Source organism: Dermacentor albipictus, chromosome 2 (assembly GCF_038994185.2).
Source record: "Dermacentor albipictus isolate Rhodes 1998 colony chromosome 2, USDA_Dalb.pri_finalv2, whole genome shotgun sequence".
NCBI classification, from domain to species: Eukaryota; Metazoa; Arthropoda; class Arachnida; order Ixodida; family Ixodidae; genus Dermacentor; species Dermacentor albipictus.
Genome location: NC_091822.1, coordinates 55,889,848 through 55,915,371, shown reverse-complemented (window position 1 = coordinate 55,915,371; position 25,524 = coordinate 55,889,848). Strand labels below are relative to the sequence as shown.

At 46.3% G+C, this 25,524-nt stretch overlaps 1 protein-coding gene across 3 annotated transcripts in view; it reads right to left on the bottom strand.

Moving 5' to 3' along the window:
* The window catches only part of LOC135901824 (uncharacterized), a 34,263-nt gene extending 29,973 nt beyond the window's left edge, over positions 1–4,290 (bottom strand). For 2 of the 3 annotated variants that reach the window (XM_065431673.1, XM_070533599.1), the window contains exon 1: positions 3,915–4,290. In XM_065431673.1, the coding sequence (XP_065287745.1) occupies positions 3,915–4,020 (106 nt within the window). In that variant the 5' untranslated portion in view covers positions 4,021–4,290. The remainder of the gene's footprint in view (positions 1–3,914) is intronic. The other variant, XM_065431674.1, reaches the window with a different exon arrangement.
* Between the last annotated feature and the right edge of the window lie 21,234 nt (positions 4,291–25,524).

Below are 25,524 nucleotides of genomic sequence, written 5' to 3'. Positions count from 1 at the left end.
TGACCAGTGTAAAATGATAAAAGGAATCCCTCTGTAAAAAGTTTATACCCATTTTCCGTGAAAACAAGTCAAGGAGGAACATTTGAAACGCTCGCAGACTAAACATATATCTTTAACTTCCATGTGAAGCAGGCGCCGGATATTTGAATAACTATATTCTTTAAAGAAATAATCCACCGAGGGAAAGGCCAAGTAATCATTATCTGCCGATTATTTAGTAACACATAAGGAACTATTAATAAAGGGAAAATGCAGACATTCACCCAAAAGTAGCTAAGTGCTACAAAGGAAACCCGTACCTGTATGGGTTCCCTTGTAGCACTTAGCTACTTTTGAGTGGATGTCTCCATTTTTCCTTTATTAATTACTTCTCTCCACCTTGCGGGTTTCCACAGAACTATTACGTCATAAGGAACTATACTAGCGGAGGGCATTTCGAGCCAGTGATTTCGTGGCCATACAAAGATCAGACAAGCAGGAAAATATTGAGGGCAATGTAGGAAGGGGAGATATACCAAAACAAAAGCCGCGGTATATCGCTGCGATATCATGTCGAACGTTTTGAAAAAATTTCGCACGTAACTGTACTTGTCGTAGGTCAGCGCAATAAACCCCGTAGAAATTCGTTGCCGTGAATCTCTGGGGCGAAATTAACCAACCCTTTGTTTCATATAAGGGCCGTTTGTTATTGGCCGCTAGATTTCGCTAACAGCATGTCCAACAGCGCGATTGGCTGTCAGGTACTCTTACGGACTGTTCTACCTTGAGAAAAGCTGTATGAATTCAAGTTGAGATTGGATAGGTGGTGTCGGAATATTATTTTTGAAACCAAATCCATTAGGGATCGAACAGTGGCAGAAACAAACTGAATCGAATAGCAAGCACATTCCGAATAGTTTTGTTACTGCCCGTGCCTGCTCCCTTTACTCATTTGAGTTTTGGAACGCCAGGTGCGCTACAAGATTTCCGACGACAGAGCCTTGCGGCCCATCTTGCGCCTCGCGGTGTCGGCTCTCAATTCCAACTCTGTAACATACAACGACATGGATGGTTTGCTTAATCACAATTCTCCGATTGCTTTGATATCTGGCAAAACTGTAATTCCTGCTCAAGTGATGACATTTTTAGGTATTTTTGTCAAGATTGTGACTTCGGGAATTTAAGGTTAATTCTAATTAGTTGTATTTTTTATTTTTATTACTTTTTTATGGGGGGGAGGGGGAGATAATCGACTTGTACGTGATCTGGGAAGCGGTTTGCGATAAGCATGTAGTACAGCGCGCTTTTGACTCTTAATATAACTAGCTCTGCGTGTGTGCGTTCCACTTGCTTTCCCGTGTCCGTATGCAGATTGTTAGAGCGCAGCTCCTAGGCGCCCGTTCGTGCAGCGTGCGTCGGCGTAACCGAGCGAACGAGCACAGCGAAGATGAAAGCGAATGCGGAACGCGGCGGGAGATGAAAGACGCGAACCGGGAAGCGGTGAAAAAGGGAGCAGCCGAACCACGCGACGCAAAGCTGAGGAGGGTACGGCGAAAGCATGCGAAGAAAAGCGTACTGGGGCGACGATAGCTACGAGATGACGCCACAGTAGCGCGCGTCGTCTGGAAGGTCTGTCGGCGGCGGCTGCAGTGAATAGCGCCCACGCGTCACCCACGCGCTGCCTCTCGCGATCTCCAGACTAGCGAGGCAGTCGCGCCACGCTTCGCTCCATTTGCAATGTGCCGCACGGGACAGATTGCCCGCGCCAGCCAATACATCGCGACCTGCAAACACACGTGTGGAGCTGCGCTCAAATTTCGCATTAGGGAGCGTCGCAATCGTCGGAGAATCTTTTTTTTTCTGTATTTATTGTGTATACAATCCGCACTTCCGAAAATAGGCTGCCTGTTATTTCCTTCAAGTTTTAACTAGAGGTCAGATTTCTTTTACCGAGGACAACGTGAGAACAGGCGTATATATTGTGCTTGCGTAACGCTTTCAAGCTGTAAATTTCTCAGTATACTGAAAATCCCGCAAGTACCCCACAAACCTTAAGGTTTGCCATAAATGAGCCATAACATTTCCCCCATTTTCATCAAAAATGGTAACGGTGCCACGTTCACATATACCACAACACTGCCGCATAACGGCTGCATTAACGCTTTCGAAAAGCTACGCAAAGGCGATCTGGCTGCACGTCTCACCCATAACCCATCGATATTTGTGGCGCAAAGGTTAACAATGGTAAAAACTGCACAGAGAGAGCGCCCATTCGGCGTCCTTTCACAAACATCGACAGCTATGCGCCAAAGTATCCCAACATTGTATTTTTCTAAACACCGGTAACCTATACTGCACTTCCACCAAATGTGAACTAGCTGACAGGTTTGTTCTCTGAGTACACCAGGGAAAACTACGCGCCTCGTATAACGCCTGAAAAATAGAGAGAATGCGGGTATTCATTAAATACCTGTAAAGCCCGTAATTCATCCAGGCATTAAACTTCATAGCGTGATCACCCCAACCATGCCCCCCCGCCCTGTTCCTACAGAGCAAACTGGGTGCCTCCTTTAGTTGACCCAAGACGCTGGGACGCAACACGCATAATCGCTGCGAGCATAACGCTTTCGAGCACTTACACAGGTACTTCACAACAAACGCCGTCATTTTGCACACACGTCGGTCATAACGTGTCCCGGATTTTTACCAAATTTAAACTCGGTGCTCTGTTTACTTCGCTCGGCATACCGGGCAAATAAGGAATACACTTCGTATAACGCCTTTTAAGCAGCATGAAATAAGTATTTATTAATTGTTCACAAAACCATTTATTTGGACAAAGAAAAACTACGCAAAAAGAACAAGACAGAGAACCACACGACACAGGCGCCTGTGCCCGACACCCGACACTGCGCCTGTGTCGTGTGGTTCTTTCTCTGTCTTGTTCTTTTTTGCGCAGTTTTTCTTTGTCCTCATAATGTCATACCAACTAGCTCCTCACCGTACGCTACTAGTCCATTTATTAACCTGAATGCTTTAAAGTTTCGTTGCACATCAGCAATATGTGTCCCCCTCCCCTGTGTCTTGTCTATGTAAAGTCTCTGCTACATTTGTTTCGCGCAGGACACCGAGGGAGCTTTCTGGCGTTTCTTATAAGGCCTCCAAACAAGTAGAAAACGAGTGTTCAGAAATTTTCACTTAGCGATTTTTATTCGTCCCCTAATAAAATTTCATTATCTTCCCGCACATCCCGCCGAGCATTTCACCCATTTTCTCCACATTTTATCTCGGTGCTTCCCTTATTTCTACGAGGACACCAGGGAAACACGCATCTAAGACGTTTTCGATTACTTCTAGTCGCACTAACATTCTCGCTGTGAAATGCAGGCATATCTGTATGGCGCAAAAGGAACGAAACACAAAGTGTACGACGCACACGAGCGTTGCGTTAAAATGCACATAGATTTTTACAATTTGCTTAGTTACATATGAATGTCGAGCTGACTTTAGGACGCCTCTGTTGGCGGGGAGACCATTTTAGTAGGAATATTTTACCGTAACGAACGCACTTCACGCGGTTCTGCTGTTAGCCCATTTCTTTGCATGGCTTTAGCTCTCGGCTCCCTCCCATGCATTCTAAACGGCAGTGACGATCAGGTGTAAGCTGTGCTCAAGAGTCAATGTACAGCAAAGCTAACGAACGTTTCAATCGTTGATTGGAGGACATGCTCCGCGGCCAGAAAACACAACCAAGGAGAATTGTTGCCTGGAAAGTTGGGGTTGATACCTGTGCAAGCCATTGTGGCGCCAACAAAGCAGACAGGAAGAACAGAAGACAGGGCACTATAGAGGCCGTCGTGTGCTGCATACTGTAGTTTGTGATTGTATTATTTGCACTACAATGGATTCATCAAAACTCAATCAAATATACTTACTGCCGTCAGCTCCAAAGCAACTCGACACAACCGGCGTCTGCCATGATCCCAATGCCGTCAGCGGCAGGAGCAATAAACAAAGAAGTGACCGCACTGCGCGGACCATCTTCGCTTCGCGACGGCTGCTCGTCTGGACGCAGCGGCAGCCAAATAGCTGCGGACGATAGGCGGCTTGCAATGAGCACCTTGCTCCGTGGAGAACTGTTATTAACGAGAAGCATTACACAGTCGCCCGCCGATGCGTCGTGTCTGTGTGTGTACTACACGACTGTTGCCGCGTTTTCTCTGCATGCCTGCTCGGAGAGTCGTGAGGCGACAAGGCCACCCGCGGTGAACAGCTGCGCATTCGGCGGGAAGGAAGCTCTCGACGTTTCTCTATGCCGTACTTTCGACGCAGCTTGTGCGGCGCCGACATACCGGGAGCGAATCTCGGACACGCAAGAAAAATAAAAAATAAAAACCTGCGGGTGCATTGTTTCCCTGGAGTGACGCGGGTCCTCGTTACGGATGAACTCGTTCTAGACAGCTTGATCCGTACACGTGTGTACAGTCGAGACGCAGGCAACACCTGCGCTTTTGCCACGTTTTAAGGCGTTTCTGTGTTGTATGTTTAGAAGATAAAGAAAAACCGCACATAGCGGTACAAGAAAGAAAGAGGGACAAAACATGCTACTTGTCATTGCTTTGACGCTTTTCTTTTCATGCATGGAGTGGCTTCCTTCTGCCCGTTCACACCGCTGCACGCAAATCTATGCTCTGCATATATATGTTATGGGAAATAATGTGCCCCTTGTAAATTGGTAAAGAAGGAATTGAAATAGCGATAAGGCAGGTAATGCGAGCATGCGAGCAAGCAATCACATTGCGATGTCGTTTAGGAGCAGTGGAATGTAATGGGTCACTGCCGGCTAACAAAAGTTCCAAGGCGCTGCGTATGCTAATCGCATATTCGTACAACCAGCGTTTTTTAAACTTACGTGAGCCAACAGTGGTGAATTGTATTCCACGGCGCCTAAACGAGCTTTTTCAGAATCGTCACATCGTAAATCAGCGCACAATTCTTACACGCCAGGACGTCGCAGGCCAAGCTGGAACTTATCCTCAAGGCGAAACCACCGCTGAGCTATAGTTCCAAACGTGCACACTGAGGCTACCCTCCCGTGCGATCCTCAGCACCACGTCCGTCGAGTCGCCATCGTAGAGCAGCATCCATTGCGTAAATTGTAGAGGGCAGAATACCCGCTGGGAAGCATGCACAAGGACCCAGACGGCGGTGTGCCGCACTACCGGCTGTAGTCGTGGCGTAACTGCCGTCAGTCCAGAGTTGCCCTACATGGTTGCGTCGTATTCGCGAACGCACATTTCTAGCATGGCCGAGAGGAACCGGTGTCGCTTCTGGACAGTTCCGCAGGGGCCTCTGCGTGAGCAAGCGTTTGGTGTGTTGGGACACCACTCACCCGAGCGCGTGAGGGTTGGACCCTCCCGCGCGTAGCCATGCACGCCTTAGCCGTTTCTGGGGAAAGGGGGATCCTGGGGTATAGCAAATGTCGGGTGTTCGGACCTTCAAGGCCCCCCAGCGGAGAGAGAGAGAGAGAGAGCAAGTACAGGAAAGGCAGGAAGGTCAGCCAGACGAACACCTGGTTTTCCATCCTACATTGGGGATTATGTGAAGGTGAATAGAAAGAGGAAAAGAGGGAGAAAGTGAGCACCGAGTGTTTAAGAGACCACTGAAAGCGGTCTCTCCAGCCGGTGCACTTCAAGTATTGTACTAGTGCACGAATCGCTTTTCGTGCCAGTGGCAGGTGTGGCCACGGTCCGAGTATCTTTGACTCGGAGAACGGCCTCGAGTCCAGTCTGTTTAAAGTTGTCTGCAGACAGAGGCGTTCTATGTTGTAACGAGGGCCGGTACATAATAGGTGCGCGATAGTTTTCTCGCACCTACAGGAGTCGCACATAAGGTTCTTGTCCATTCCCATAAGATAGGAGTAAGCGTTTGTGTTATTTACTAAGAGTTAGAGTTATTTACTAAGGTAATCGCAAATAGAATCAGGAACACCTTAGATTTCTGTCAAGCAAAGGACCAGGCAGGATTCAGTAAAGGCTACTCAACAATAGATCATATTCACACTATCAGTCAGGTGATAGAGAAATGTGCGGAATATAACCAACCCTTATATATAGCTTTCATTGATTACAAGAAAGCGTTTGATTCTGTCAAAACGTCAGCAGTCATGGAGGCATTACGGAATCAGGGTGTAGACGAGCCGTATGTAAAAATACTGAAAGATATCTATAGCGGCTCCACAGCCAACGTAGTCCTCCAAAAAGAAAGCAACAAAATCCCAATAAAGAAAGGCGCCAGGCAGGGAGATACGATCTCTCCAATGCTATTCACAGCGTGTTTACAGGAGGTATTCAGAGACCTGGATTGGGAAGAATTGGGGATAAAAGTTAATGGCGAATACCTTAGAAACTTGCGATTCGCTGATGATATTGCCTTGCTTAGTAACTCAGGGTACCAATTGCAATGCATGCTCACTGACCTGGAGAGGCAAAGCAGAAGAGTGGGTCTAAAAATTAATCTGCAGAAAACTAAAGTAATGTTTAACAGTCTCGGAAGAGAACAGCAGTTTACAATAGGCAGCGAGGCACTGGAAGTCGTGAGGGAATACATCTACTTAGGGCAGGTAGTGACTGCGGATCCGGATCATGAGACAGAAATAATCAGAAGAATAAGAATGGGCTGGGGTACGCTTGGCAGGCATTCTCAGATCATGAACAGCAGGTTGCCATTATCCCTCAAGAGAAAAATATATAATAGCTGTGTCTTACCAGTACTCACCTACGGGGCAGAAACCTGGAGGCTTACAAAAAGGGTTCTACTCAAATTGAGGACGACGCAACGAGCTATGGAAAGAAGAATGATAGGTGTAACGTTAAGGGATAAGAAAAGAGCAGATTGGGTGAGGGAACAAACGCGAGTTAATGACATCTTAGTTGAAATCAAGAAAAAGAAATGGGCATGGGCAGGACATGTAATGAGGAGGGAAGATAACCGATGGTCATTAAGGGTTGCGGACTGGATTCCAAGGGAAGGGAAGCGTAGCAGGGGACGGCAGAAAGTTAGGTGGGCGGATGAGATTAAGAAGTTTGCAGGGACGGCATGGCCACAATTAGTACATGACCGGGGTTGTTGGAGAAATATGGGAGAGGCCTTTGCCCTGCAGTGGGCGTAACCAGGCTGATGATGATGATGATGATCATGATGACACTTACGAATTTGCATAACATTGGTGCGTGTTACAATTTACATTACATTAAGCCATAAATATCGCGCTCACACACGAAGTTAAAAACAATCTTTCAAAATAAACATTCATCACATGACTAGAGCAACCAACAGGTGCTAAGATCGAACCAAATTACAAAGAATAAGTAAACATTCAAAGTGCCCATGACATAAATAATGCACTGTTCATAAAACAACATATCATATCACATTCGTAATTCAACATATCACATCACAATTCATATCACATGAAATATGACTGTTTGATGCAGCATTTCAAGGTGAATTCACCTATCAAAATGAACACTCTGGAAGTGTAAAAATATAAAAATTTTCATCATCTGACTAGTAATGACCGCCAGGTGGTCAGATAGCAACAAAGTACACAAAATAATTGAGCTCTCATCCCTAGCAAAAATTCTAATAGAGATTTGTATTAGTCTAATACATTTTTTATTGGTCTTATTAGTGTTCTATTTGTCTTGTAGAAATTTCTATAGGTCTAATAGGTTCTGTATCAGTTTTGGTGCAGCACCTATTAGCATTTATATTAGTCTAATACATCCTTCTGTCAGTCTTATTATTCTTATTAGTGAACTAAATTCGTATTATCCTAATAGGTGTTCTATCAGTCTTATTAGGTTGTATTAGTCTTGTTGACATTTGTATTATCCTACTAGTGTTCTATAAGTTTCATTAGGTTGTATAGTCTTGTTGAAACTTTTATTAGCCTAATAAGTCTCATATTAGTTTTGATATGGCTCCTATTACAATTACAGAAATATGCTTGAGAACATTTTATACGAAATTTTTAATGAGGAGTTGAAGTAAATATTAAAATTATAGAATTTTAGTTATGAAAAGGTATGATTTTTTTGGTAACATATATTCGTGGCTGGGTGGATTTCAGGCATACATCACATTACTGACAAGCTAATTAGTAAAAATGAGAGCTATGTATAAACATCTTAATTTCCAGTCTTGGGTGGCATAATGTCATAACAAAATCAAAGCCAGTCAGGATTCAGGTGTGGTTATATGATAGACACTCTGTGTTTAGTTGCAGATTCAAAGATAGTAAAGAAAAATGAGTTGATGTTCCCATTATGTATAAAAAAGTTGTTTTATGGGGGGAGAAATCAAGTAAGACACCAATGAAGTTTGCCTCAAATTTGTAAGTAAACGTCAAAACTTCAGTGACCTATGCAATTATTCATCAAATAGGCATGTTGTACATACCTGCTAGCATCAAGTTCCCAATTACATGGTGCCTAACGTAACTATAAAGGCAATTAGCAGGTTCTTAGTAACCTTGAAACAAACCTATATGTTTGTAATTAACCGTAAGATATTCTGCTGCACTTGATTTTCTTTGAGATACCCAGTAGATGGCCTCAAGAAAGTATCCCAAAGATATGGAAGAAATAAAAGGCAAATTTTCGTGCTAATGCTATATATAATCTGTTCACCAACTACCACACTAAAGAATACTGCCTACCAAAACAGATAAATCACTGTTTGTACTAGCTTCGGTGATAAAACATTACAGGTAGGCTGCTACAGGAGGAGTGAAACTTGGGAGACATTTATGAGGATAGTTAGCAATCAGCACAATTTTGAGCCATCATGTATTGAGGTTTTTATATGACGCACAAGAATAAGCTTCAGGATGAAGTTGCTGAAAATGAAAAATTGCAATATATTCAGTGTCAAATTAGTTGTAGCGGTGTTAAAGAAAATGGTCCATCACCAAGAAAACTACTGCTCCAAATCTTTTATTTTCTTCATTCAAACAGCCACAATGAATTGAAAAAGGGAAAAACAAGCAAATTATGTGATCAACTGCTACTTCTTTTTCTTATTTATCAGAACAATGTATCTCTTCTATCTACCACATGATGTTGCTTTCTCTTCTTTTTCCAAATGACTATCATGCTAAAGCATTCAGTCTCTCGATGACCAATCCAATATTAAGCAAGTACTTGGTAGTGATAAACAGCGAATGTCACCCATCATTGAGGATTACTCTAAGCATCACAAAATGCGCACACATGGTAATTAGACATAAGACAAAGTAGCTAGTTTTAAGTACAAGATAGACAATGTAGACATTTGGCAAGCTGATGAACTTGCAACGACTCGAAACTGTTGATTCTAAGATGAGCTATAATGTACATAGCCCATATGTTTTCACAGCGGCGATGAAAAAGTTCTGGTTATTGAACACCGCTTGAAGCATTGCACAGTGTGACCAAGCTAAGATAAACAAGACTATGAGGCCTTTGCTCACATACATGAGTGCCGTCTAGGACCAGCACACAGACAGACATAAGTACCATAGAATGCATAGAAAGAAAGCACTTAGGTTTACAGGTAAGGCATACAACACACATATCTCAGTAACAGATACCAGACACTAGAAGCTTGCTATAAATTACATAATTTGCAGATGTTGAGCACTAACTGCACTAAAATAAGACTTCACTCTTACATTCAACCTAATAAATTGTGACAAACACAATAAATGTAATAGCCTTAACACATTAAAACAATTTTAGTGCCATAGGCAAGAACCACAGAATGTTTATAGCTCATTATTCAACCAATAAGCTAATGGCACACCCTTTCACAAGATCTTGTCAACTCTAGCACTCCCAAATCCTTTTTATTTGCAGTCCAGATGCACTGGTAATTTCATACACTAGTTTTGTGTACTGAGCCCTCTTTTGCAGCTCCCCGCAGGGGCGTCTGCGTCAGCAGGCGTTTGGTGTGTTGCGCCACCACGTACCCGAGCACACGAGGGTTGGACCCTCCCGCGCGTAGCCGTGCGCGGCTTAGCCGTGTCCGGGGAAAAGGGGATCCTGGGGGTTGAGCCAATGCCGGGTGTTTGGACCTTTACGGCCCCTCGGCGGCGGCAACACACCCCTTTGGCCTCGGCTTCACGTACACGCCACCCCCGGACTGACCCACCCGGGGGAAATCGGCAGTCGCCTTTTCCTGTCCTCCTCTTCAATCTTCGTCTTTCTCTCTCGCCTTTTTCATCTTTCCTGTCTTCTCATCACTTCTCACTTCCTAGTTTCCCGGCGGCAAGGGTTAACCTTGTGTAGCTAGCCAGCCTTGGTTATGCTGTATTTGGTTATAGCAGCGATGTACGGCTGGCGTTGGCAGGGTTTCTCTAGCAGGAACTCCTGTCACGTCCCCCTGTTGGGCTCCATGGTGGGTGGTCGGCATCGCGGCCGAAAACCCAACATTACTTATGGAACATGCTTTTCCTAAACTACCTGATCGCCCTCAGAAACGAGGGCGCACCGAAGAAGTTTTTCAGTTTTTCGGACGTCAAGTCCACAATTTTCCCCGTTTTCATGTGATCCACGCAGAAAAACCACCTAAGCAAGTGCGAACAATCTCCCCGTTCCTTGTATCTAAGTCTCTTACCCAAGTTTTTGGCCCAGGATATAAGGTGTCAAGGATGGCTAGCGGTGACCTCCTCTTGGAGCTCCGCGACCTAAAACAATTTGAGAAACTTCCTAAACTAGTATCATTTGGGGAGACCCAAGTAGTAGTAACCCCGCACCGCACGATGAATACCTCCCGCGGCGTTGTCTCCGACGATGATTTGCTAGAGCTCACTGAGGCTGAGCTCTTGGAGGGCTTCAGCGAACAGAATGTCATAAACGTCAAAAGAATCAAGATGAGGCGAGACGGAAAAGAACTTGCGACCAAACACCTAATACTCACCTTCAATTCAAGTGTCCTGCCCGAGTCAATCGAGGCCGGGTACATCAAGCTTCGTGTAAGACCATACGTGCCAAATCCCTTGAGATGTTACAAATGCCAGCGTTTCGGCCACAGCTCGCAGAGCTGCCGAGGCCGCCAAACATGTGCGAAATGTAGTGCCCTTGAACACGCCACTGTGTTCTCTCTCCAACTGTGTTCTCTCTCCACTGTGTTCTCTCTCCAATAACTCTCTCCACTGTGTAAACTGTGACGGGGATCACGCCGCGTACTCGCGGTCGTGCCCCTCCTGGAAGAAGGGAAAGGAAATAGTAACTATAAAAGTAAAAGAGAATATATCATTCAAGGAGGCACGCAGGCGGGTTGCATACCTGCCAAAGAAAAGCTTTGCCGAAGTGGCGCGTCAGGGGGCAGCGTCACAACGGTCTCCGGCGACTGTCCGACCCACACGCAGTGAGTCGGCAGTTACGCCATCTGCCCCCACGGTGGTTGCAGCTAGCGCTGCTCCGCCAACCGAGGAAAAGGGGCCATCCACCCCGAAGGTGGGTGCAGCCGAGGCTGCCTCAACCTCCCAGGTCCCTTCCAGTGCTGGCAATGGCCGGCGCAGCCAAATCCCCCAGAGAACCCCATCGACCTCCGGGCTGGTGGGCGCAGGGGTCTTGCCCTCCAAGGCGGGACCTTCCCTGGTAACTTCTCGCTCACAAGAGCATGTGTCCGGCGCCTCACAAGAGGCAATGGACACTACACCTACCCCCAAGGCGCCCCAGGCGCCTAAGGAGCGGCGAGGTTCCCTCGAACGCTTCAAAAAGAGCAAAACCCCGGTTACAGGGCCTCGAAAGGGCTCTGTAATCTAAGACATCCCTTCCGTTTCCGTAAACACAGCACCAATTAAATTTAAAATATGGATACACAAATCATTCAATGGAATGTCAGAGGTCTACTTAGGAATCTTGATGATGTTCAAGAACTTATCCATAAACACAATCCAAAAGTGCTGTGTTTACAGGAGACACACTTAAAATCTACACACACAAACTTTCTCCGAAAGCACGTTACGTTTCGCAAAGACCGCGAGGATGCTGTCGCAGCATCTGGCGGTGTAGCTATTATTGCTGACAAAAGTGTAGCGTGTCAGCATCTAAAGCTCCAAACGTCCCTTGAGGCCGTGGCCGTTCGAGCCGTACTTTTAAGTAAACTCATTACAATCTGTTCTCTTTATATACCACCACATCATCACCTTCACAGACGCGACTTAGAATCATTAATAGATGAGCTCCCGGACCCCTATTTTATTCTTGGCGATTTTAATGCACACAGTACTTTGTGGGACGATTCACGCTGTGATGCGCGAGGTCGCGTCATTGAACAGGTGCTTTTTTCCTCCGGAACATGTCTCTTGAACACGAAGGAGCCCACATATTTTAACCTGTCCAACAAGTCATACTCTGCCATAGATCTTAGCATTTTATCGCCGACGCTTTTACCCTATTTTAAATGGAATGTGCTTAACAACCCGTATGGGAGTGACCACTTCCCAATAATCCTAACTACGCCGAAACAAGATCAACTTCCCCCGCTGGTCCCTCGGTGGAAGATTGACTCAGCTGATTGGGAACGGTACCGAACTCTTACTTACATGACGTGGACTGAGATGTCTGGTATACCCATACATGATGCTGTTGCATATTTTGCAGCTTTTATACTGGATGCCGCCTGTAAATGTATTCCACGAACGAGCGGCATGGGTTCCGAGCGGCGTGTTCCCTGGTGGAACGATGCATGCAGGCAAGCACGGAGGAACCAGAACAAAGCGTGGGCGATATTTCGCGATTCTCCTACAGCTGAAAACCTGGAAAACTTTAAACATGTCAAATCCCAGGCAAGGAGAACGCGCCGGCAAGCAAGACGAGAGAGTTGGGCGAAGTTTATATCAAGCATCAACTCGTACACAGATGAGACAAAAGTGTGGAATAGAGTGAAAAAGGTTAATGGACAACAAACGTATTCCCTGCCTTTAGTAAATAGTCACGGAGAAAGCCTGGAAGATCAAGCCAACTTTCTTGGCACACACTTTGAACACATATCCAGCTCCTCATACTACACCGAAACATTCCTAAAGTACAAAACACGAATAGAGAACCAAAAGCTAGAAAGGAAATATGCAAAAAGTGCGCCGTACAATGAACCATTCTGCATAGCGGAACTGCAGGCAGCACTGAACTGCTGTAATACATCCGCCCCAGGTTCCGACCGCATAATATATGAGATGTTAAAACAACTACCATCCGAAACACAGAAAACCCTCCTTTCCCTTTACAACGTTATATGGTCTTCCGGCGAGATTCCCTCTGCTTGGAAGGAGGCTATTATAATTCCAATACTGAAGCACGGAAAGGACCCTTCCTCTGTATCAAGTTATAGACCTATAGCATTAACAAGTTGCCTCTGCAAAGTATTCGAAAAAATGATTAACTGTCGCCTACTACACTTCCTAGAATCAAACAAATTCCTATACCCATACCAGTGCGGGTTTCGGGAGGGTCGATCCACCACTGACCATCTCATACGTATCGAGGCACGTATCCGTGAAGCTTTTGTCCATAAGCAGTTTTTCTTATCAGTATTCTTAGATATGGAGAAAGCCTATGATACAACGTGGCGGTTTGGGATATTGAAAGACCTCTCACAGTTAGGTATACACGGAAATATGTTCAATGTTATAGAAAGTTATCTGTCCAATCGGACATTCCGTGTTCGAGTGGGCAGTGTTCTGTCACAGAAGTTTGTACAGGAAACTGGAGTGCCGCAGGGCGGGGTGCTCAGCTGCACACTCTTTATAGTTAAAATGAATTCTCTTCGTCTACACATACCACATAACATCTATTCAACGTATGTTGACGACGTGCAGATAGGATTTCAGTCAAGTTCTCTTGCAATCTGTGAGCGACAGGTCCAGCTTGGTCTTAACAGGGTCTCCAAATGGGCTGATGAGAACGGGTTCAGATTGAACCCACAAAAAAGCACCTGTGTCATTTTCTCCAGAAAAAGAGGCCTGCACCCTGATACTGAAATTGTGTTGCATGGTGAGCGTCTGCCCGTAAACAGGGAACATAAATTCTTAGGCATAATTTTAGACGCGAAGCTAACCTTTGTGCAGCACATAAAATATCTTAAAGACAAGTGCATGAAAACAATGAATATCTTAAAGGTGCTCTCACGCACAACCTGGGGCAGTGATAGAAAATGTCTCATGAACTTGTATAAAAGCCTCATACGCACACGACTAGACTATGGAGCCATAGTTTACCAGTCGGCTACTCTAACTGCTCTGAAGATGCTAGACCCTGTCCACCACTTAGGCATTCGCTTGTCCACAGGCGCCTTTAGAACAAGCCCAGTGGAAAGCCTTTACGTTGAATCGGATGAGTGGTCACTTAATCTGCAGAGAACGTACTCCTCTTTCATGTATTTTCTGAGAGTGAACGCAAACAGTGAGCAACCCGCGTTCTCCACCATAAACGATTTGTCCAGTTGTCAACTTTTTCGCAACCGGCCCACAGTGGCAAAGCCTTTCTCACTGCGTGTCAGAGACATGGCTGAAGAAACAAGGGTTCCACTGCTTGAATACCACCCTATGTCCCCTGCTATACGGCCCCCGCCGTGGCAGTGGCAACCAATAGACTGTGATATATCTTTCGTAACTGTTACAAAGCACGCGCCTGTCGCGCATATACGAATGCATTTCCTCGAATTACAGCACAAATACTCCTCTCCTGAATTCTTTACAGACGCATCGAAGTGTAATTCTGGCGTATCTTACGCAGCGGTCGGTCCATCCTTTTCCGATGCTGGTGTTCTGCACCCTAACACAAGTATTTTCACAGGAGAGGCCTACGCGATATTGGCTGCTGTTAAACACATTAAAGAATTTAATATCCCAAAGGCAGTTATATACACAGACTCCTTGAGCGTCGTAAATGCTTTGAAAACTGTCAAGAAATATAAAAACCCTGTAATTATTTCTCTCTACTCAGCATTGCTAAAAAACTATGCGTCTAAGCAGCATATCGTCCTATGCTGGGTGCCGGGGCACCGAGAGATAGATGGAAACGTGTTAGGGGACCAGTTAGCCACATCCGTGAACGCGAACGCTGCAGACACTTCCACGACTATCCCTGTAATGGACCTCAAACCCTCAATAAGAAAAAACCTAAGAGATTTCTGGCAGCGCTTGTGGGGCAAACAAACAGAAAATAAACTACATGTTATCAAGCCTTATCTTGGCAACTGGCCGCCGGTATCAAAGAACCGTCACACAGAAGTAACACTTTGCAGACTCAGGATAGGACACACATACAGCACACACGCATACCTCTTGTCCGGTGGCGATCCCCCCATGTGTGGTAAATGTGGTGAGCCACTTACCGTGCTTCACATCCTGCTGCAATGCACTCAATTAGACGCTAATAGTAAAAAGCATTTTCCATTACCACATCGGCAGTTAATTCCACTCCATCCTCAAATGATTATAGGTATAGAACCTTTCTTCAAACATGAATCCGTGTTTAGATTTTTAAAAGATGTAGATAGTTTTCATATTATAGCCCCAGGAAATCCGTAGCACAGCCTCTAACAGAGGTTTCTGCTGCGGTAGGTGCAATAAAAGAAAGCACCTGCCTCTCAGCCTTTGGGCTCAAAGGCCCCCCGGAGGCATTAGTGCTATTTACATATTCTCGCATTTTAGCTCCATGATCACTTATCACGCGTACTATATCCACAGACCACTACATGTATCACTGTCATAATTTTATGCTATATACTATTTTACGTTTCCATGACACTGATTGATTTTAGGCCACTTTACAGCCATGTTACATCCCACCATCGCCACTCACAAATCAGCGCTTAACACAACATTATCAGTCATGGCGCTCTTTGGCCATACCTGGCCCTTGCGCCACTAAACAACACACATCCATCCATCCATCCATCCTCTTTTGCAGCTATCTTTTTGACAGGAAATGTAACAGCATCAAGACTATTGCGTTGCTACTATGCACAGCATGTGTATTTGCAATGTTTATCTTATTAATTGTGCTTTTCTTCATAGTCTCTTGAAGGGAAAATATGCATTCTGGTCATACTATGTAATCGCTCTGCTGGAGCTTCTAAAGGCAGCCTACACCATTGTCATTTTTTAGTGCCATAGGCAAGAACCACAGAATGTTTATAGCTCATTATTCAACCAATAAGCTAATGGCACACCCTTTCACAAGATCTTGTCAACTCTAGCACTCCCAAATCCTTTTTATTTGCAGTCCAGATGCACTGGTAATTTGATACACTTGTTTTGTGTACTGAGCCCTCTTTTGCAGCTATCTTTTTGACAGGAAATGTAACAGCATCAAGACTATTGCGTTGCTACTATGCACAGCATGTGTATTTGCAATGTTTATCTTATTAATTGTGCTTTTCTTCATAGTCTCTTGAAGGGAAAATATGCATTCTGGTCATACTATGTAATCGCTCTGCTGGAGCTTCTAAAGGCAGCCTACACCATTGTCATTTAAGTAAACAAACAAACAAATAAATAATAGAATGTGGGCAGTGTAAAAATTGCACACTTCAGCTAAAGAAGAGTTGTTCTTGATTGGTGCCACTGAACTGGCTAACAATATATAACAATACAATACTAATATTAATATAACAAAACAATCATGTCTTGAAGATGTTTTGGCGATTCAGATTCATTGGAGATCGGCTGGATCTGGGTATCTAACCACCTTTGTCTCATAAATTAGAGGATTTTAGGGCTTCTAATGTATGCAGGACACAGAGAAGGCCATCTAAATGAAGCTTGGAAAACAAATATGCTCCAGGTTAGTGAAGAACTTATGTACAAGGCAGTAATAATGCATAATTAGCGAAAGGCTCAGATTAAACACACATGCGCTCGCTCAAACTGCATATACCTAAAGCTAGAACAAGAAAGGTTGTTTTACGCAGTGAAACATGTGGAACATATCTGGAAGTGGTGATCTAAAAAAGAAGTAAAGGTTAAGTAAATGGGCTCTATGTAAGAGTAAGACGGTACTAAAGGAGGGTGTGATGGCACAGGTGAAGTTAAGGCAACTCAGCAGTGGTTGACATCAAAGAAAGAAAGCCAAGGTATTCTAGGGGAGCCTTCCACCCTCCCAAATAACAAAAAAAGGGACAACAAACTACATGGTACACTAATTCTTCAATGTCAACTGCTGTTGACTTGCCTGTTATTGAATGGACTACCACTTGTTCTAGTCTTTCTCAAGCAAGTTGGGTAGGTCTGCAACATAGCAGGAACTGCCCAGAGACATTAAAACAGAAATGCTACCTACTCTGTGAAGAGACATTAACAATTTTTCTCTCCTTGGCATGCAGGAGCTGATGTGTGCAATGTCATGATACCTTTCACAGGCCAACTGTGTGCACATTAACATGCAAGAGCTATCACTAAGTTCATACACATTCCCCGCAGGGGCGTCTGCGCAAGCAGGCGTTTGGTGTGTTGCGACACCACGGACCTGAGCACACGAGGGTTGGACCCTCCCGCGTGTAGCCGTGCGCGGCTTAGCCGTGTCCGGGGAAAAGGGGATCCTGGGGGTTGAGCCAATGCCGGGTGTTTGGACCTTTACGGCCCCTCGGCGGCGGCAACACACCCCTTTGGCCTCGGCTTCACGTAGACGGCACCCCCGCACTGACCCACCCGGGGGAAATCGGCAGTCGCCTTTTCCTGTCCTCCTCTCCAATCTTCGTCTTTCTCTCTCGCCTTTTTCATCTTTCCTGTCTTCTTATCACTTCTCCTCACTTCCTAGTTTCCCGGCGGCAAGGGTTAACCTTGTGTAGCTAGCCAGCCTTGGTTATGCTGTATTTAGTTATAGCAGCGATGTACGGCTGGCGTTGGCAGGGTTTCTCTAGCAGGAACTCCTGCCTGTTGGGCTCCATGGTGGGTGGTCGGCATCGCGGCCGAAAACCCTACTGTACTCATGGAAAACGCTTTTCCTAAACTCCCTGATCGCCCTCACAAACGAGGGTGCACCGAAGATCTCTTTCAGTTTTTCGGACGACAAGTCCAGAATTTTCCTAGATATCATGTGATCCACTCAGAAAACCCAGACAAACTAGTGCGTAACATCTCACCGTTCCTTGTTTCGAAGTCTTTAACTGAAGTTTTTGGAACAGCATATAAGGCGTCGAGAATGACAAGTGGTGATCTTCTCTTGGAGCTCCACGATAAGAAGCAGTACGAGAAACTGCCGAAACTTGTCTCATTTGGCGAGACCCAAATAACAGTAACTCCGCACCGTACCATGAACACCACCCGCGGCGTTGTCTCGGACGATGACATGCTAGAGCTCACTGAAGCTGAACTCTTGGAGGGCTTCAGTGAACAGAACGTCATAAATGTTAAGCGAATTAAGATCAGGCGAGACGGTAAAGAGATCAATACGAAACACCTGATACTCACTTTCGGTTCAAGTGTCCTCCCCGAGTCCATCGAGGCCGGTTATATCAAACTTCGTGTTAGGCCATACGTGCCCAATCCTCTCAGATGCTTTAAGTGCCAAAGGTTCGGCCACAGTTCACAGAACTGTCGAGGCCGGCTGACATGTGCCAAGTGTAGTGACACTGAACATTCCTCCGAAACATGCCAGAAAACTCCACATTGTGTAAACTGTGATGGCGAGCACGCCGCATACTCGCGCGCCTGTTCGTCCTGGAAAAGAGAAAAAGAGATTGTGACAATCAAAGTCAAAGAAAATATGTCTTTCAAGGAGGCACGTAGGCGGGTGTCATACCTGTCTAAGAGCAGCTTTGCCGATGTGGCGCGTAAGGGGGCAGCGTCACAACGGCTTCCGGCGGCTGTCCGACCCACAGGCAGTGAGTCGGCAGTTACGCCATCTGCCCCCGCGGCGGTTGCAGCGAGCGCTGCTCCGTCAACCGAGGAGAAGGGACCATCCACCTCAAAGGTGGGTGCAGCCGAGGCTGCCCCTACCTCCGAGGCCCCTTCCAGCGCTGGCAACGGCCAGCGCAGCCCAATCCCTCAGGGAGCCTCATCGACCTCCGGGCTGGTGGGCGCAGGGGTCTTGCCCTCCAAGGCGGGACTCCCTCTGAAAACCTCTCGCTCGCAAGAGCGCTTGTCCGGCGCCTCACACGAGGCAATGGACACTACACCTGTCCCCAAGGCGCAGCAAACGGCTAAGGAGCATCGAGAATCGCTCGAACGCTTCAGAAAGAACAAAACACCTATTACAGGGCCTCGAAAGGGCTCTGTATTATAAGGCATCCACTCCGTCTCCGTAAACACAGCACCAATTCACCTCAAACATGGATACACAAATCATCCAATGGAACATCAGAGGTCTCCTTAGAAACCTTGATGATTTGCAAGAACTCATCCACAAACATAATCCAAAAGTGCTGTGTTTACAGGAAACACACTTAAAATCTAAACACACAAACTTTCTCCGTACATATCTTACGTTTCGCAAAGATCGCGATGATGCCGTCGCATCATCGGGTGGTGTTGCGATTCTTACTCATAGAAGTATTGCATGTCAACCTTTACAGCTACAAACGCCCCTTGAAGCAGTGGCGGTTCGAGTTGTCCTACTAAACAAACTCATCACCATTTGCTCCCTTTACATACACCCGCATTACCAACTGAACAAACATGAATTTCACTCCTTGATCGATCAATTGCCAGAACCTTATGCTCTTCTTGGCGATTTCAATGCGCACAGCTCCCTGTGGGGCGACTCTCGTTTAGATGCGCGAGGTCGCCTTGTTGAACACTTCCTTTTCTCTTCTGCAGCGTGCCTTCTCAATAAGAAAGAGCTCACATATTACTCTCCTGCAAACCGATCCTTTTCGTCAATAGATCTTAGTATAGTCTCCCCGTCTGTACTGCCTGAACTTGAATAGGAAGTTACGGACAACCCTTACGGTAGCGACCACTTCCCTATACTGCTAAGATCATATAAAGAAAACGAATATCCACCATACGCTCCTAGGTGGAAGATTGAGACAGCTGATTGGGAGAAATTTCGATCTCTAACTAGTATCTCATGGGCTGACCTGTCTTCCTTAGGAATTGACGCTGCAGTCGAATTTTTTACAGCATTCATAATAGATGTCGCATATAAATGCATATCAGAAGTAAAAGGCTTGGCCTGCAAACGGCGTGTCCCATGGTGGAACGACGATTGTAGGATCACTCGTAAAAAACAGAACAGGGCGTGGGGGTTGCTACGCGCTTCTCCCACTGCAGAAAATCTAGTCAACTTTAAAAAAGTAAAATCCGAAGGCAGGCGAACCCGCCGACAGGCCAGACGAGAAAGTTGGCAGAAGTATCTATCAAGTATTAACTCGTTCAGAGATGAGGCGAAAGCCTGGAACAGGGTCAATAGGATAAGAGGGCGACAAGCACATGCACTCCCTTTGGTAAACACAGAAGGCGATACCCTACAAGATCAGGCGGACTCACTTGGGGAGCACTTTGAGAGCGTGTCAAATGCCAACCATTACTCGCAAACCTTTCTGAAATATAAACAAATAGAAGAATGTAAGCCACTCATGAGAAAATGTCAACAGAATGAACCATACAATTGTCCTTTTAGCATTACCGAGTTGAGAGCTGCCTTGAGCGCATGCAAGAGCTCTGCCCCGGGATCTGACAGAGTCATGTATGAAATGATCAAAAACTTACATAAAGACACCCAACTTACACTACTCACACTTTTCAACACCATCTGGGATGCAGGGTACCTTCCAACCGCGTGGAAGGAAGCCATTGTAGTCCCTGTTTTGAAACAAGGCAAAGACCCTTCCTCAGTGGCAAGTTACCGCCCGATAGCCCTCACAAGTTGCCTTTGTAAGGTGTTCGAAAAAATGATAAATCGGCGACTCATCTTTTTCCTTGAACAGAGCTAAATTCTTGATCCTTATCAGTGCGGCTTCCGAGAAGGACGCTCCACAACTGACCACCTTGTACGAGTAGAAGCAAATATCCGGGACGCATTTGTACACAAACAATTCTTCTTATCCATATTCCTCGATATGGAGACCCCGCAGGGGCGTCTGCGCAAGCAGGCGTTTGGTGTGTTGCGACACCACGGACCCGAGCACACGAGGGTTGGACCCTCCCGCGTGTAGCCGTGCGCGGCTTAGCCGTGTCCGGGGAAAGGGGGATCCTGGGGGTTGAGCCAATGCCGGGTGCTCGGACCTTTACGGCCCCCCGGCGGAGGCAACACGCCTCTTTGGCCTCTGCTTCACGTAGACGGCACCCCCGGACTGACCCACCCGGGGGAAATCGGTAGTCGCCTTTTCCTGTCTCTCTCTTCTCAAACCTTCGTCTTTATCTCTCACTTTACATCTTTCCTGTCTTCTTCTCTCTTCTATTTACTTCCTTCTTCTTGGCGGCAAGGGTTAACCCTGTGTGGCTATCCAATCTTGGGTACACCATATTTGGTTATAGTGGCGGCGTACGGCTGGCGTCGTGCAGACTTGCATGCAAGCTCTGCCGCGTCCCCTCGTTGGGCTCCGTGGTGGGTGGTCGGCGCTGTTGCCGAATTTTTATACATTTTCATGGAAACCACTTTCCCCAAACTTCCTGATCGCCCTCAGAAACGAGGGCGCACCGAAGAGCTCTTTCAATTTTTCGGACGACAAGTCCACAACTTCCCTCGATTCCACGTCATTCACTCAGAAAAGCCAGACAAACTAGTGCGATCCATTTCACCGTTCCTTGTTTCCAAGTCTTTGACCGAAGTTTTCGGTACAGGATATAAGGTGTCGAGAATGTCAAGTGGCGATCTCCTTTTGGAGCTCCAAAACCAGAAGCAGTATGAAAAGCTGCCGAAACTTGTCGCATTTGGCGAGACCCAAATAACAGTAACCCCGCACCGTACCATGAACACAAGCCGCGGTGTTGTCTCGGACGATGACTTGCTGGAGCTCACTGAGGATGAACTCTTGGAGGGCTTCAGTGACCAGAACGTTATCAATGTTAAAAGAATTAAGATCAGGCGTGACAGCAAAGAAATCAAGACCAAACACCTTATATTGACTTTCGGCTCAAGCATTCTGCCCGAGTCTGTAGAGGCCGGGTACATCAAGCTCCGTGTTCGGCCATATGTGCCAAATCCCCTTAGGTGTTTTAAATGCCAACGCTTCGGCCACAGCTCGCAGAGCTGCCGAGGCCGTCAAACCTGTGCGAAGTGCAGTGCACACGAACATACTTCTGAAGCTTGCGTGAACACCCTCCATTGCGTAAACTGTGAAGGCGAGCACGCCGCATACTCGCGGTCGTGCCCGTCCTGGAAAAAAGAGAAAGACATAGTCACAATCAAAGTAAAGGAAAACATATCATTCAAAGAGGCACGCAGGCGGGTAGCATACTTGCCAAAGAAAAGCTTTGCCGAAGTGGCGCGTCAGGGGGCAGCGTCACAACGGCCTCCGGCGGCTGTCCGACCCACAGGCAGTGAGTCGGCAGCTACGCCGTCTGCCCCCACGGCGGTTGCAGCTAGCGCTGCTCCGTCAACCCTGAATGAGGGATCACCGACCCCGAAGGTTGGCGCAACCGAGGTTGCCCCGGCCTCCCCGGCCTCCCCGGCCCCTTCCTGCGCTGGCAACAGCCGGCGCAGCCAAATCCCTCAGGGAACCCCATCGACCTCCGGGCTGGTGGGCGCAGGGGTCTTGCCCTCCAAGGTGGGACCCTCTCTAGTAACTTCTCGCTCGCAAGAGCACGTGTCCGGCACCTCACACGAGGCAATGGACACTACACCTGTCTTCACGGCGCGCCAAGCGCCTAAGGAGCGGCGAGGCTCCCTCGAACGCTCCAGAAAGGGCAAAACCCCGATTACAGGGCCTCGAAAGAGCTCTGTAATCTAAGACATCTTTCAGTTTCCGTACACACAGCACCAACTTACTTTAAAAATGGATACACAAATAATTCAGTGGAATGTCCGAGGTCTTCTTAGAAACCTTGATGATGTTCAAGAACTTATCCATAAACACAATCCCAAAGTGCTGTGTTTACAGGAAACACACTTAAAATCCAAACACACAAACTTTCTCCGACAGTACATAAGTTTTCGCAAAGATCGCGATGATGCCGTCGCATCATCCGGTGGTGTGGCCATTCTCACCCATAAAAGTATAGCATGTCAACCTTTACAGCTACGAACGCCCCTTGAAGCAGTGGCAGTGCGAGCTGTTCTGCTAAACAAACTTATCACTATTTGCTCAATTTATATACCCCCACACTACAAACTAAGCAAACATGAATTTCAATCCTTCATAGATGAACTGCCAGAACCTTACGTGGTACTTGGGGATTTCAATGCGCACAACAGCCTGTGGGGTGACTCTCGTATAGATGCGCGAGGTCGTCTTGTTGAACAGTTCCTATTCTCTTCTGGTGCATGCCTGCTGAATAAGAAGGCACCCACATATTATTCTCTCGCCAACAGAACATTTTCATCAATTGACCTCAGCCTAGTTTCCCCGTGTATACTGCCTGAAATCGTATGGGAAGTTATGAACAATCCTTACGGAAGCGACCACTTCCCAATCCTGCTTAGAACACCTGAAGTAAAGGAATATCCACCACAAACTCCTAGGTGGAAAATTGACACTGCCGACTGGGAAAAATTCCGAACTCTATCTTGTATTTCGTGGGATGACATGTCCTCGCTAGGAATTGACGCTGCTGTCGAATATTTTACAGCCTTCATAATAGATGCTGCGTCTAAATGTATATCACAAGTAAATGGCCTGTCGTGCAAACCGCGTGTTCCGTGGTGGAACGACGATTGTAGGATCGCACGTAAAAATCAGAACAAAGCGTGGGGGTTGCTACGCGCCTCCCCCACTGCGGAAAATCTTATTAACTTTAAAAAAGTAAAATCCGAAGGCAGGCGAACCCGCCGACAGGCCAGACGAGAAAGTTGGCAGAAGTTTCTATCAAGTATTAACTCGTTCAGAGATGAGGCGAAAGCCTGGAACAGGGTCAATAGGATAAGAGGGCGACAAGCACATGCACTCCCTTTGGTAAACACAGAAGGCGATACCCTACAAGATCAGGCGGACTCACTTGGGGAGCACTTTGAGAGCGTGTCAAGTGCCAACCATTACTCGCAATCCTTTCTGAAATATAAACAAATAGAAGAATGTAAACCACTCATGAGAAAATGCCAACAGAATGAACCATACAATTGTCCTTTTAGCATTGCCGAGTTGAGAGCTGCCTTGAGCGCATGCAAGAGCTCTGCCCCGGGATCTGACAGAATCATGTACGAAATGATCAAACACTTACATAAAGACACCCAAGTTACACTAGTCACAATTTTCAACACGATTTGGGCTGCGGGATACTTCCCGACTGCATGGAAAGAAGCCATTGTGATCCCGGTTTTGAAACAAGGCAAAGATCCTTCCTCAGTGGCAAGTTACCGCCCGATAGCCCTGACAAGTTGCCTCTGTAAAGTATTTGAAAAAATGATCAATCGCCGTCTCGTGCATCTCCTCGAGTCCAGTAAAATGCTTGACCCATTTCAATGTGGTTTTCGTGAAGGGCGATCTACAATCGACCATCTTGTGCGGATCGAAGCGAGCATTCGCGATGCCTTCGTGCACAAGCAATCTTTCTTATCTGTATTTCTGGATATGGAAAAAGCGTACGACACAGCCTGGCGGTACGGAATCCTGCGCGATCTTTCCGCGCTAGGTATCCGCGGGAACATGTTAAATACTATAGAGAGCTACCTAGAGAACCGTACATTTCGAGTGAAAATAGGTCCTGCACTGTCGCGTATATTTATACAGGAAACTGGGGTACCCCAGGGTGGCGTACTCAGCTGCATGCTCTTTGTCGTAAAGATGAACACGCTTCGTGCATCCTTACCACCCGCTATCTTTTACTCTGTCTACGTGGACGACATTCAAATAGCTTTCAAATCTTGTAACCTCGCAGTCTGCGAGAGACAGGTACAGCATGGCCTCAATAAAATCTCAGTGTGGGCAGACAAGAATGGATTTAAGATCAATCCTAACAAAAGCTCTTGCGTTCTTTTTACAAGAACCAGAGGCCTGGTTCCGGATCCTTCCTTAGAACTGTGTGGACAACGAATACCTATCAGCAAAGAGCACAAATTCCTAGGTGTCATACTTGACTACAGACTCACTTTCGTCCCCCACATTAAATATCTTAAAGAAAAATGTCTGAAAACAATGAACATAATCAAACTTCTATCCCAGACTACGTGGGGTAGTGACAGGAAGTGTCTAATGAATATCTATAAGAGCCTCATTCGATCACGACTAGACTATGGTGCCGTGATCTATCATTCTGCAGCCCCGAGCGCGCTAAAGATGCTAGATCCGGTCCACCATCTAGGAATCCGACTGGCCACAGGCGCTTTCAGAACGAGTCCCATACAAAGTTTATATGTAGAATCGAATGAGTGGTCACTTCATCTGCAGAGAACATACATTAGCCAAACATATTTTCTGAAAGTCCACTCAAATCCACAACATCCCTGTTTTAAT